Raw genomic sequence first — 13819 nt, forward strand, 5'->3', positions numbered from 1 at the left:
CTCATCTACTCCGAAACACACGCCTAATCTTTGACTTTTTTATGAGTGGATGATTTATGTGTCTCTGCAGCAGACAGCACACTTGACAGTGGCATGGGCTCCACAGTGTACTCGGACTCCCACAGCAGCCAGCAGAGTGTCCTCTACCAGTCCCTGCTCGAGCCTATTACTATGGCAACACAGCAGGTCTGTATCAGGAGCTTCCACACCCTGGTGGACCATTTGCATTCAGTTTTATATAAAAACATAGACTATTTAGAACTAGCAAACACGCACTTGACCTTGAAACTGAACACACAAACACCCACACACACGCTTCATTCACACATTTAAGAGTTACCATGCATACACATTTCTTTACATTTGAAGATAACTTGCCGATGTATTTTTCATAACTTGCCGATGTATTTTTCATAACTTGCCGATATATTTTTCATACATTTATTTGTCTTTGTGAACAAGTTTGTTTGTCCTCACCACATCATCATATTCTTTTTGTTATGCCCTGTTTATTTTGAGTAACATATGTTTTGCTTTTGGGTTGTTCCTCGATCAGTGCCCGAGCAGTAGCCATTTTCTGACAGATCGACCCCAGTACTGCGAACGGGGTGAAGTGTGGGGGGCAACGCTGAGCCCAGAGCTCAGGGCTCGATTGGGAGCTGAAGGCCGGAGGGGAAGTGCCCCTGTTATTGACATTCAACGGGCAAACCACATTGCTCGACTGCATGCCCTCATTCAGTCTAAGAGATCAATCAGTCCCAACCCAACGGTACCAGAACAGTCAGAACTCAGCTCCGCTGAGCTGCACTCAGAGTTTTCCCCACAGAGTGCTATGCCAGTAATACAAATCTCCCCCGTCTCTTCACCTACTGACCACCGCCGACTTAGTGATATCAACATCAGATCGCCATCAGAGACGTTATCACTTCCTGTGCCAACTGAACGAAGGCACTCTGACCTTAGTAGTCTTCTGAGTGTGACCTCTCATCACAACCACCATATTGCAATGCACAGGGGCTCTGTGTGCCAGGCATGCATTTCTATGCTTCATTTGAGGTCACAAGATTGGAGGCACCACTGTCATTCTGGTGTCATGCCAACGCACCAATGTCCGTGTGACTTTAGACACCACCCATCACCTGGTGGAATGATGAGCACTCCTGGCTATGGACAGCTGAAGCCTTCAAGTGATTATTCCAATTTCTCACAGCTGCAGCAGTCCCTGTTTAATATAATCAGTCGCAAAGCAGCCCCTTGTCCCCCCACACCTGCCCAAGCCTCATCACTGTACTCTTCAGCTGCTCTCAGTCCAACCGGGAGTGATGGAGACTGCAGCCTAAAGAGTCAGTTCCAGATTAGCAGTCATGTTGGGGATCACGAACCTTTCCAGGAGTGTGAAGACAGATGCTGTGCCAGAGAGCAGCAAGTTACCAGGGCTGTAGGAGTGGTAGGTCACAAAAGCAAGTTGCTTTAGTGTCCCATGATGGGGCCAACACCTGCTTAACACATTTTCCCAGCTTGTAGATGGTTCTGCATTATTCTGCATGGAGCTGGTCTGATCAACTGCCCACTGAGTCTTGCTGCCCTCATAGGCCTCTAGAGCTAACTGTCTCCTTAGAAATCATAAGCTTGCTGCTGACGGAAAACAATGGTGCAACCTCTAACATATGATATTTCCTTCCGATTAACCTTAACCAATGCCTTTAACTACTGATCCAGATTTTAACCTTTCCTTCTCTGCTTGACTGTCCAGATGCAACACCTATTGAGCTTGACACTGAAACATATCCTCTAACCAAAGGGGAAGAGGCAGCTGTCTGATTTACATCCTCTTTCTCTACTACTTTTTTCCCTTGTGTTCTCATTTTGGCTCACACCTGTCAAGACCTCCTCATTGTTAAAACGTGTTTCATGAACTTATTTTTATCCCTCATCATCTCATTATATTTTCACCCAGAATGACTTAATGTAACTGGCACACATATAAACTGTTGTTAGATTTGATCATTGACTAGAAAATTCATTTCCAACAGATACTAACTTAAAAATATCTGCTTTGATCCTTAGGCCAGTTCTGCAGGTTACCAGACTCAACAATCTGTCCAGGGTCTGTCCTCTTCCAGTTCCACAGTGCATGCACCACCACAGTACCTCCCGCCTGGACACAGCTATCCTGCTACTTTGTATGCTCCTCAGCCTTGTGCACCAACACCAGCTCCAGCCAGTCTATGTTCAGTCAACATCCAACATGCGGCCAGTGCTGGTAGCTACTCACCGCCAAATGTGCAACAGGCTCAAGCTGCAGCAAGCATTGTACCGTCAGCTGTGCCACAACATGTTGTACAAAGCTATCAAGCACCAGTCCAGCAACAGCAGCAAGTAACAGCAGCAAGCTCTTTGACTTTTCCCTTACAAGTGCAGCAAACATCTCAGAACTCTGTGGCCCCAACTTTACAACAGGCTCAGTCTGCATCAGGATCAGTTCAGCAGCCAACTGCAGTAACCACTCTGCCAGCACAGCAGCCAACTGAAAATTGTCCTCGTGCATCTGCAGCCCCATCTATGGCACCCACAGTTCAGTGTCAACCAGTACAAGCTTCCAGCACACTGCAGCAGGCCCAAACCACAGTCAAACTGCCCAATCAGCAGCATAGTCAAAACTCCGCCACACCAGCACTTTACAGTCAGCAAATATCCATTCAACAAGAGCACCAACAGTCTTTATCACAAAATGCTCAGCAAAACGCTGGGAAGGCCTGTGTTCAGCCTCAACTCCAGCATGGCCAAGAAACTGTGTATGCCATGCACCAGCAAATGGCACAACATCCAACCCAACAATCACAAAGTCTTCAATGTTCGACACAGCAACAGGTGCACACTCCAAATGTCCAGCAGCACAGTCAAAAAACTATCCAAACAGCAGTTCCACAACAGAGTCAGGATGTTTCCCAGTCTCAGCCCCAAACCACCGCAACTCAAGTTTTGCAGGTTCCAGCCAAACATCAGAGTTACTCAGCTGCAGGTCCACATGATGCTGCCTCTCAGAGCTATGCACATTCTGCGCTTCAACAAACAGCTCCGGGTCAAAGTCAGTACCTGCCTGCCCAATCAGTCTGTCCACAGAATTACATAGCAGCTAACCAGGTACTGACTTCTCAGAGCATTTCAACCTCTTCTCAGCAAGGCCAGGCTGAACATACCACCCAACAGGTGAGTGTATAGTGTAGCTGGTTACTGTATAATAACTATATGGAGGTAACATATATAGTGCCCCAGTTTTGAATTTCTGGTTTTCCCTTGATCGTATGCTGTTCATGTCCTCATGCTGATGACAGCTGTGACTAGAGGCTTTTTGATTTCGGGTTATCCATATGTCTGTCCTTATTTTGTCTCTACTATAAATATAAAAATTCCCCTCTTGCCTCTGCGGGTGGTCTTTATCCTTCAAGCTTGGGACCTCTACCAGAGGCCTGGGAGCTTGAGGGTCCTGGGCAGTATGTTTGCTGTTCCTAGGACTGTGGATTTTGTTCTTGGGATCTGCTGGAGCCAATCGCCTAACTTGGGGGTCACCACTGTTTTTTGTTTTGTTTTTTTGTTGTTGGGGTTTTTTTTTGCCTGTCCCATTTGGTTCTTTAGCCATGAGAATTGTTGTCTGAGGGCCAAGAAAGATGCCCAATGGATTTACTTTACCAAGTGGATCACTGTGTTGCTGTATTGGTCCATTTGATTGACCTTTGTTATTAGGGGTCACCACTGTTGCCATCGACCTGCACATCTTCTTGAGTTCAGCCAGTGATAGGATTTCTGGATGTCAGCCACTTCCTTTATCTGCCGTTGGTATGTACCGTGCAGGGGCCTGTCCTTCTGTGACGGTTCTTCTCCTTGCTCCTCTTCTTTCTCAGGTTTTTGCTACCTGAGGTATTCACTAAGCACATGGTCATCGTCTTGATGTACTCATCCTGGACAGTGGTTCTGACTTTGACCAGTCCTTGGCCAGTCTCAGTCTTTACAGTCTTTGGTCCATTCTTTTAATGTATCTGAGAGGTTTTCAGAAATGTAATTTAACTAAGAGTAAGACTAAGTAAGTGTTTTTTTTCTAATTGTATGCTACATTAATGGAGTGGCTCAAACCATGGGGTATAGAGCAGCTGCTGGTGGGATATTGATTACCAGGGAAAACATATGAAGTGAAACTATGTTAAATAAATTGAAACTTCATGAGGGAAATATTCAGATTAAACTTTTGGTCATAATGAAAAAAAATCACATTCTAATTCATAACATTTTGCACCCAAAGGTTTGCTTGTTTCATCCTCTTGTTCTGCATCTTGTGGCCATTATTCAGTGCTGTAACTGTGGAGCAGAAAGAGTGATTCAGCATTAAGTTGTCTCAACAGTGATGCTCTGTGTGGGAGAGACATTAAATGATGAAAGAAGTTGACATTTTTATTTATTACAGTGTACATTTGATACTCTTTATATTAAAATGGCAAGTTTTGATTGGGTCAAGACGATTAGAAACAGCTGTGTTTGTGGACAGTAGGTGAATGAAGAAATAAACAGGCCAATAAACAGGAGTTTCCTCAGACACCAGCCAACAGAGAGATAATGGAAACCATAATGAAACAATAAGAGTTGTTTTCATCCCTGTATCAGTTAGCCTTCTAAGGCTTGCTCTTGCTGTTTTGTGGTGCAAATGTTCACTGAGGTGGAAGATTCAGACTGAATGCATTAATAGGGAGAGAATGGAAAATGTGAGCTATTCTAATCTGGGTCAATGGAAGGAAGTGTAGGTTTTCAAAGTGAGGGATAAGTCTCTGCCATCATTAAAGTCCCGCTTTTTTTTTCTCTGGTCTTTTTTGTTCTTCAGAGTATCTCTGCTGGTCAGAGCGTTTCACAGCTTGGACAGGATGGACAGGGCCATGGGCAGAATGTCAGCCAGCCAGCTTCCAGTGTGCCAGCACAGGCACTCTCTGCTCAGCAGTCAACTGCTCACCAACAGCAACTCCAGCCTCTGCAGATTTCAGCTTCACTGTCACCATCACACCAACCACAGGTATTGTCAGTCTGTTATCACTGCTAATCTTACCGCCATAATACTCTCTTTTTTATAGGCTTGAAGCAAGTTCTTTTGATGCATCATCCTCCTGTGTGCAGACTTTTTTTTTTCTAGATTATTTAACTTTTTAATGTTTCTTCCTTTTTTTTCCTTTTCTTTTAGTTTCCTTCACAGTATCCCACAGTCCAGGTGATGGCAGCTGTGACTGATTCTGAATCTTCCTTCCCTCACTCTTGCACTGCTCCTCCCCCTTCAGCCTCAACTTCTCTTAATCACATCTTCCTCTCTCCTGGGCATACTGTCCCTGCAACTCCTTCTGTCTCTCCCATTTCTCCTCTGCACATTGAAAACACATTAGTTTCACCCATCTCAGTATCCCTCATACCGTCCCCGTCACATGCGCTGAGTAAGATAGAGCCCACATCCCCACAACCACAACACACTGCTAGATCTGAGGCTTCTCATGGATCACCTGCATTTATATCAGCCCTAACCACCCACCCCACACACACACACTCTGCCCTGTGCCAGAACACACACCCTTCCACAATTGGCAGCAGTCAGCCGCTAATACAGGTAATTATGACCGCTGCAGTGGAGCACAGATGTTTACCAAGAAGGTGTGAACTGGAATTTGAGCATTTGTGTGTGTTTGTTAAAGGTGGTTTTTACTCAAGGGGATGAAACCTAAGGTTGTGATTGTCTTGGGGTGTTTTTACATATTCTTTGTGTCAAACATATATTTTTTTAGAGTAAGTATGGTGAACATAATAAACATTTATGTTTTTCAGTTAAATTAATCGAATATTGCATATGAAACAGTGCTAAAATCTACATATGTAGTTCATACATGGATTATGTGAAAGGAACTCTGTCGCCAAATATTTGAAATAAGTTATTTAAGGATGATAATAATTGTCTGTCTTCTTGTTTGTATGTAATTGCAGGCTCCTTATCAGTCCCAGGTCAGCCATCCTGAGCCTGTTCCCTGTGCTCAGTCAGTCCAGCCGTCTCAGCTCAAACAAGCTGCAGTCTTTTCTTCACATGTGCAGAGCGGGGCAGACCTGGGCACAGCCTCTGCGGCTGCCCAGCTGGACAATGTGAGCCCATGCCAGCTCCCCCCACAGGCCCAGCCCCAGAGTCAGGTTCAAAGCCAAATTCCTGTGCTGCAGTCTGCAGACTCCCAGAGAGCATCATCTGGGTCTGCCAATTCCTGTTGGACTCAGCAGAAGCAACTGAGTAATGTCACAGGAGCTGCATGTCAGGGTCTGTCAGAGATTAACATGGAGGTATGGACTCATGATTTACTTAAACACTTCAAGTTCTCACTAATTATCTCTCCCTGTTAGTTTAGCTAACAGCAATAGTGCCGTGAGGCATCCCTGTGCGTCTTTTCAAAACATAAAATAGAAAATAACGGATTTCATATTCTCTGTTATCCTATTATTTTTCTCTTCTTGTTTAACGCTGAGTTTTGTTGTCGTTAGGACCAAGCTGCAGAGAAACACACAGGAGGACAGAGCTATGACAGGTACTAGCTTATTTCTTCTCAGCCATATTTGCTAGTTGCAGGTGAAAGATTCGCAACAATGTGCATTTTGCACATGTGCAGTTGTGCCTCCTGCACCCTCTGGCTAGGTGGTACACCTCTCACTGTTGTTGTACAGAATCTCTACCAAAAGAGCAGTTTAACAAAAAAAAAAATTGAAAGAATGATGATGAAAAAATGATGCCTGGCAAGAACGTGCACAGGTTGGCAACATTGCATCTGTTATGTTTTTATGCGGCATAAACAATTTTTCATGAGGTATAGATAACTGACCTGATTGATATTCTATAAAAAGTATAAATGATGGAACAACTAGCAACTAGTTTTTTGTCTTAAAGTTGTCATTTACTACTACTTCTTATTTTATTTGTTGTCCTGTAAACCTTGTTGACCACCCTAACTTTGTGTGTAGATGGAGTGCAACATCGACACTGCCAGTTGACCAGGAGACAGATATCTGAACGCTCATGTCACTCTTGCTGGTCATAGTGACACGAATGAAAGCATTTTAATAGTACTTGCATAACAGATATCATATATCAGACATTTTAAATCCTGCAGGCACTCCATAGCTGTGATAAACTTCACAAAACCTTTTCACTGAGCTTTAAAAACACAAGAGGAGGTAAAGACCAGTACAGTATTCTCAATACAAGACATCAGTTGCAAACAGAAGGCTCTGTGATAATAGAGCTCTTGTATTTTCAGATTTAAGTAGGTTATTCATGATTGTGTATCACACATCTTATCAACTGAATCTGTCTTTGTCAGCCCCCCTACATTTGTGTGGACATACTGGTTAGACAGGTTTGGACAGGTTTGTGCATACTTGTTGTTTTGAAGTTTGTTATGTATTGAGTACTAGAGTACTAGAGTGAAAAGAAGTGCCGGGTATTCGGTTTTTAGTGAATAATATAGGTTATGGATTTGTATAACTGCCTGTCTTTCCCCAAACCAGTGTCAACTCTGATGCCACGTCAGGAAAGGAGATGAGTGATGGTTATGAAGGGACACATGGAGGTAGATGCGATGGGAAAGCCCGCAGACACCACCGCAGGTCCTCACGCACTCGTTCTCGGCAAGAAAAGCTCAGCAGACCAAAGCTTAGCATGCTGAATGTGGGTAACCAAAAGAAAGAAATTGCCTTTAGCTCTTCTCAAAAAAATGTAACATGAGACAATAATTTTATTGCATTTGCTCCTGTTACAGGTGTGTAACACTGGGGATAAAATGGTAGAGTGTCAGCTGGAGACTCATAACCATAAAATGGTCACTTTCAAATTTGACCTGGATGGAGATGCACCAGAAGAGATTGCTACATACATGGTATGTTGGAGGTGAAGGCGAAGTCAGCTGAGTTAATGCAAAGGGCTTTTGAAGTGTTTTGCAAGCTGTTCATGGACTGTTTGCTGTTCTCACCTGCAATGCAGCAAAAATCTGTTGTCTGTCTCTTTCCCTTTTCCTAGGTCATTCATATTGAGCATATTTACAGATGGATAGATATGGGAACAGATGCATAAGCAGTATATTAACATAATGCCTACTAATTTATAATGTAAAAAAATAGTAGAAGGTGAATATCTACTTGTGAATGCTACTGTAGCAAAAATACTTCAAAATGTAAAAGCAAAATGAAATTGTCGTTGCAGTCATTGAATTTTCTTATATCATACAATACACTCCAGATAATATTTGATTTTGGCATAAAATGACATTAGGTTAATGTATCAGAAGGCTATAAATTATTTATTTTGTTTGTCATGTTTGACTTCTGAATGTACTTTTACGTCTCGTTCCCAGCACAGTCATAAACGCTTTACTTTAAGCATTGCTTGTTAAGCTAAAACCTTTAATGTTGCATTGTGTTTTTGTTTTGTTTTTTTCAGGTGGAGAACGATTTTATTCTACCTTTAGAAAAAGAGGTTTTCATTGAACAGCTGAAGGACATCGTAGACAAGGCTGAGGACATGCTGAGTGAGGACACCGAGGGTGAGAGGAACTCCGACCAGGGAGGCAGCCCCAAACAGAGTGAAGGACCTGGCACACTGGGAACAGAGGTGAGAAACGCACTGTTGACAGTTAATAGATGAAATGGTGCAATCTGTCTACGAGTGCCTCCGCCTCAGATGCATCATCCAGGCAGCACTCTCAAGATGACTTTGCACTGCTGCCAAAAATACCAGCCTTGCTGATGCTACATTTTGATCTAACTGAATTTATTCTGAGGTTCAGCTTTTTTGGCTCTTTAGGGGAAGCCTTTTAAATGTACATTAGACTGATGCACATGCTTTAGCACTGGTTGGTAATCTTTCTTTTCCTTTAAAGGCTTCATCTCCCAGCACCCCACAGCTAGTGTACCAACAAAATGGTAAGGCTTTTTACCAGCCAGCATCTCATCTGTTAATATTATGATGTCACTTTGAACAAGGCTCATTTGATTATATACTTTGCACTTTGTTACTGTTTGTTATGAATGCCTTTTCAGTTATACTGAATTTTATCATAAATGACAGATTATACAGGGTGCTATTGTTGAAAGCATAATCGTCTGGAATGCCTTGAGGCTACCATCGTTCTGATTTGGCGCTATATAAATAAAATTGAATTGAATTGAATGCAGTTATGCTGAAAATGATCTGTAATGGTGTGATTTTTAAATTCTGTGAATATAGATGTGGATGCTTGAGTTTTTCTGTTTGCCCTTGACAGTCCTGCACACTGGTAAGCGTTGGTTTATAATCTGTCCCGTGGCTGAGACTCCCATGCTCGACAAAGAGAATACATCACACACCCAGGGTAAGCCCACAATCCATTATTAATTTATAATGTCTTCTGATTTTTCTTCTTGTTAAACAAAGAATCTTTTATATGAAGAGTTGTTTTACATACTAGTTGGAGTATATTTTTTAGAAAATGAAATCTGCAGCTTTCCTTTCTTTGCTTTTCTCTGCTGCTGCTGTTGTTACTGAAGACGGTGCACATGCATTAGAGTGTATCTGTGTTGGTTCATCCGTTGGGGTCAGTTATATAAGAGTGCGTCTGCAGTGGTTTTAGGCAAAAAAAAAAAAAATGAAGGGCAGGATTTATACTCCAGCTGACAGAGCCTGATGGGGGAAGACGAACAATGATGTAACACTCTGGCACTCACAGGAGCTACCTCCTTTCTTAGCCTTGGCTGTTTACGTGTCAGTCTGTTCTCCTGCTAATTAACTGTCATCTCTTTATTTTTCCAGAATCTGAAAAGTCTGGCTCATCGTCAGTCGGGGCCAACAGCACCACAGCTGCAGTGCCTACTCAGGTCGCCTCTTTGGCCTCCCAAAACCAGTCCTTGTCCTCCTCACTGACCACCGCAGCTCAAACCTCGGTCCAGCCTCCGGAGCAAATCACTAGCAAAGCCCACATCCAGCAGACCCAGCCCGGTGTTACTAAACATGCCCTGGGTTCTAGCACCGCCAACCATCGCAACTCACTTTCTGTGGAAGAACCTTGCATCTCCGCTGTTTCTATGGTTACTGATATGCCATGCTGCGCTATTGTGCCCCCTGTCTCTCTGGATGTGAATGGCATTGAGAAAGGAACACCTGGTGGTTTGGTTTCATCTCAGACTAATCAATCAATCCAGAAGGCCAGCCCTACTGGAGAAGTTCCTCCTCAGCTGACTTCCCTTCAGTCTGTGGTCATGCAGCAACCCTATGCAACGCCCATGCAGCCTGGGACTGTGACCTCACAGCCTCAAAGTCCTGCACATCAGAACTCCCAGTCTTCAAGCCATCAGCAGTGTGTGGGGCCAGGCGAGTCAGACAGTGAGGGGCCACGCAGGGTGGAGTTTGTTGACCGCACTATCAAGACTTTGGACGAGAAGCTGAGAAACCTATTATACCAAGAGCATGCTCCTTCCCAGCCCTCGAGCCTTACATCTGACCCCCAGGCATCCAGCACAGAGGGGGTCAGCTCCCCTCCAGTCTCAGACGGCCAGAGCACTGAAGGAGCGCTTACAAAGAAGAAGGGGGAACCTCTGGTAAAATGCACTGTGTTTGTTAGTGAAAGGGAGAAATGTGAGCAACCAGACTTTGGTTAAAAGCTACATGGTATATAAATAGCAGCAACAGTGAATCGATTCTCTGCAGTGTGCTATTGATTTGACTATTGTCTATAAAGAGCAAGGCCAATACTGTGTTTAGAAAGAAGCGGGAGTAACAAAGTTACTCCTTTCATAACAATGATTCAGCCTGACCTCCCTTATATTTGTGTACATGCATGCCAGCAGAAACACATCAGGTTCTGACTCAGACAACACTGAGGTCAGGAAAGGATAACAGCTAGCCTTAATGCACCAACCCTGTGTATGTCATGTTTTAACACTTGTCTCTATGTATATCATTGTGACCTGTCCAACACACATTCTTCTCGCTTTCTGTCTTAGCCTCAGATTCCTGAGCGCACGGATGATGTGGGTACATTAAGTGACTCTGCAGTGCCAGGTAGGTAACATTTATTTGTGTAATATCCATGTCACTTTGTTACTGCATAATGTTTTGCAGATGGTTTTGTTTTGAAAACAAAAATCTCCTTACTGGTCTTTTAGGTACTAACAGGGGTTTAAAAAGAAGTGATGTGCCTGCCAGCTCTGGTGCACATGGCTCCAAAAGCCGTTTTCAAGTAAGACCCTGCTTTCAAACTTTCAGTGAGCAAATCTGCTCAATGTAAATGTCATTTGCCCTAATAAAATTGCATTACAGGTCATGGCTTATGCCAGTGTTTATCTGAGTTCCAGTGTTTGTAGCTTAAATATTGCATTAGTTGTTTATGGGCCCTAATTTTGTTATGAACACGGGTTTCCCATTATTGCAGATCATCCCAACTCCGCCGGATGTTATTTGTCGCTTGGAAAAAAGCAAGACAAGCTGCAGCTCCTGCAGTTCCCCAGCTCCTTCTAGTGGTTCTGGAGGGTCTTACAGCCAGACTCAGAGCATGAGCAAGAAAGAGAGAGGATGTGTGGCTATGAGCAGGTCTTCAGTGAAACCTGGAGATGAAGATGAGAATGCAGAAACATCTAAATCTCTCCACAGTAGCCGTTACTCTGCTCCGCCAAACTTCTACCAGGCTACACCTTCTTCTAGTCCTGACAGCACCCCATGCCACATTCCCCGGGCCCAGACTATTGACACTTCAGCACATCACCACTATCACTTCCCCTCTCACCTCTGCTCTGACTCAGCAGATGAGGACAGCAGCAGCATAGCTCTTCCTCCTGCACATCCAGCTCCTCCAGCTCATACCCTGTCCGAGCACAGTGGAAGTGACCTCATGAAGAGGGCAGTTGCCTTCCTGCGGCGCTCTGGGCGAAGCAAAAGTGAACAGAGCTCTGATTCACCGAGCCGACAGCCCGTGTCAATGAATGGTCACACTCCTTCGCCTTCAGCAGGACATGCACCCTCGTCCTACATCAGCAGTGACAATGACTCCGAGTTTGAGGATGCAGATATGAGAAAAGAACTACAGAAACTTAGAGAAAAGTAAGTTTTAGCTGTGGTTGACTGTATGCTTACAGTCAACCACAGCTACACTAATGTGCCTGTTTTATTAAACTTTTTTTAATTAGCTGGTGTTTAAAAACTTTTTTTAAGTGGAATACAGTTCCTGTGTATTCACTCTAATTGTTTCACTGCTCTAAATTACATAACAGTTTCAGTTTATTGAAGCTGCTTCACACTAGTCTGATTGTCTAAATGTAATAGTTAGTTAAATTAAAAAAAGAGACTATTTAGGATTATGGCTGAGTTATAGTCACCATTCTCTGGTAGCCTATGTTCAAGTATATCCCTCTGCATGGTAATCAGAAGTAGGTATGACTTAATTCTTGCATTTAACAGAAAACCTTAATAGATATTTTACAGGATGTGTCTTGGATGAAAATGGGTATTTTTGTATGTTTAATATGCATGTAAGAGTGATAGTTAAGGCAAGGAGACTGTTAAATTACACAAAGAATGAACTTAGTAAAAATGACACCCCTGGTGACTTTATTTTGGTGGAAGGCCAAAACCTCTTGTATAGGATACAAGACTGTGCAGTCCTGTGAAAAAGTATACCCAATGATTCAGGAGCTTATAGAACCACCTTTAATTGAATTATTCTAAGTTAAGAATTGCATTTTTATGATCAGTTACCAACACATAAAATCATGCTAATACTGACTTTTAACAATGCAGAGTATAGGAGATGGATAATAATGTGTGAGTGAACTTTTGAAATTATGTTTGTTTGGGGGGTTTTTTGTTTTAAGATGGTTACTAAATATTTTCTCCTTGCATCTACTTTTAGACACATGAAGGAGATCTCAGAGCTACAGGCATTTCAGAGGAGTGAGATTGAACGTCTGTACAAGGAGTTGGGAAAAACTCTGCCCCCCAATGTCAGCCTGCTTCATGCTGCACCTCCAAGTGGCCGTAGGCGCAAAGCCAGCAAACACAAGCTAAAAGCTGGAAAACTGCTCAATCCAATGGTGCAGCAGCTCAAAAACAATCTTAATACCACCAGTGCTGACAGAAAAGGTATGTGGGTTGGGAACGTGGGGTGATGAGTGGCTATGTATCCGTGTGATGTGATGATTTGTGTGTATGGGAGAGCGTTTGCAGCCTGTGGAGAACACAGGAATGACATCAGGTTCAGAAAACTCGTAGGAGTGTGTGATTCATTCTGACTCACACTTTACTTATTTTATTTATTTATTTTCTCTTTGTGCCAAGGTGAGAGTGCTGCCAGCTCGTCCGGCTCCCCGGCTAAAAGTTCAGTTCTATCAGATGGCTCAGCCCACTCCAGCGGCTGCTCCAGTTCCAGCAATCAGCCAAGCACTGCCCCAGAGCATGTCCACACCCAGCAGCCCTGTTCTTTGAAGGGTTCTTTCTCCTCAGACAACATCTACGCTGGACTACATGGTGATGGAAATCCCAACCATGCTGGCCCTGGTCAAGGTACATATTATAGGTTCATGGGTTTGTGTGTGTGCAGTTTATGTATGTGGTCATGCAGATGGACATGCATTCAGCCATTATACACATTTTTAACAACTGTTAATGGTGCCCCTGGGTAGCATTTTTGCTAACTGGAGGATGGAGAACCACCTCATTTTTACCAGCTTCACACTTCATACTGTATGTACTATAGGATTATTGGCAACACCACATACTGCATATTCACAAATACATGAT

The 13819-nt window shown here is 43.4% G+C and overlaps 1 protein-coding gene across 9 annotated transcripts in view; it reads left to right on the forward strand.

The window, feature by feature from the left end:
* The window catches only part of LOC100691159 (serine/threonine-protein kinase WNK2), a 41193-nt gene that overhangs the window by 18744 nt on the left and 8630 nt on the right, over window positions 1-13819 (forward strand). For 5 of the 9 annotated variants that reach the window (XM_019349642.1, XM_019349647.1, XM_019349645.1 and 2 more), the window contains exons 9-26: window positions 71-186; window positions 557-1447; window positions 2068-3210; window positions 4871-5056; window positions 5222-5635; window positions 6007-6348; window positions 6547-6590; window positions 7567-7726; window positions 7818-7934; window positions 8495-8665; window positions 8934-8976; window positions 9318-9404; window positions 9842-10626; window positions 11032-11089; window positions 11194-11267; window positions 11460-12124; window positions 12933-13162; window positions 13358-13582. In XM_019349642.1, the coding sequence (XP_019205187.1) occupies window positions 71-186; window positions 557-1447; window positions 2068-3210; window positions 4871-5056; window positions 5222-5635; window positions 6007-6348; window positions 6547-6590; window positions 7567-7726; window positions 7818-7934; window positions 8495-8665; window positions 8934-8976; window positions 9318-9404; window positions 9842-10626; window positions 11032-11089; window positions 11194-11267; window positions 11460-12124; window positions 12933-13162; window positions 13358-13582 (5751 nt within the window). The remainder of the gene's footprint in view (window positions 1-70; window positions 187-556; window positions 1448-2067; window positions 3211-4870; window positions 5057-5221; window positions 5636-6006; window positions 6349-6546; window positions 6591-7566; window positions 7727-7817; window positions 7935-8494; window positions 8666-8933; window positions 8977-9317; window positions 9405-9841; window positions 10627-11031; window positions 11090-11193; window positions 11268-11459; window positions 12125-12932; window positions 13163-13357; window positions 13583-13819) is intronic. The other 4 variants (XM_019349644.1, XM_019349648.1, XM_019349649.1 and 1 more) reach the window with 4 other exon arrangements.

Source organism: Oreochromis niloticus, linkage group LG20 (assembly GCF_001858045.2).
Source record: "Oreochromis niloticus isolate F11D_XX linkage group LG20, O_niloticus_UMD_NMBU, whole genome shotgun sequence".
Taxonomy (NCBI): Eukaryota; Metazoa; Chordata; class Actinopteri; order Cichliformes; family Cichlidae; genus Oreochromis; species Oreochromis niloticus.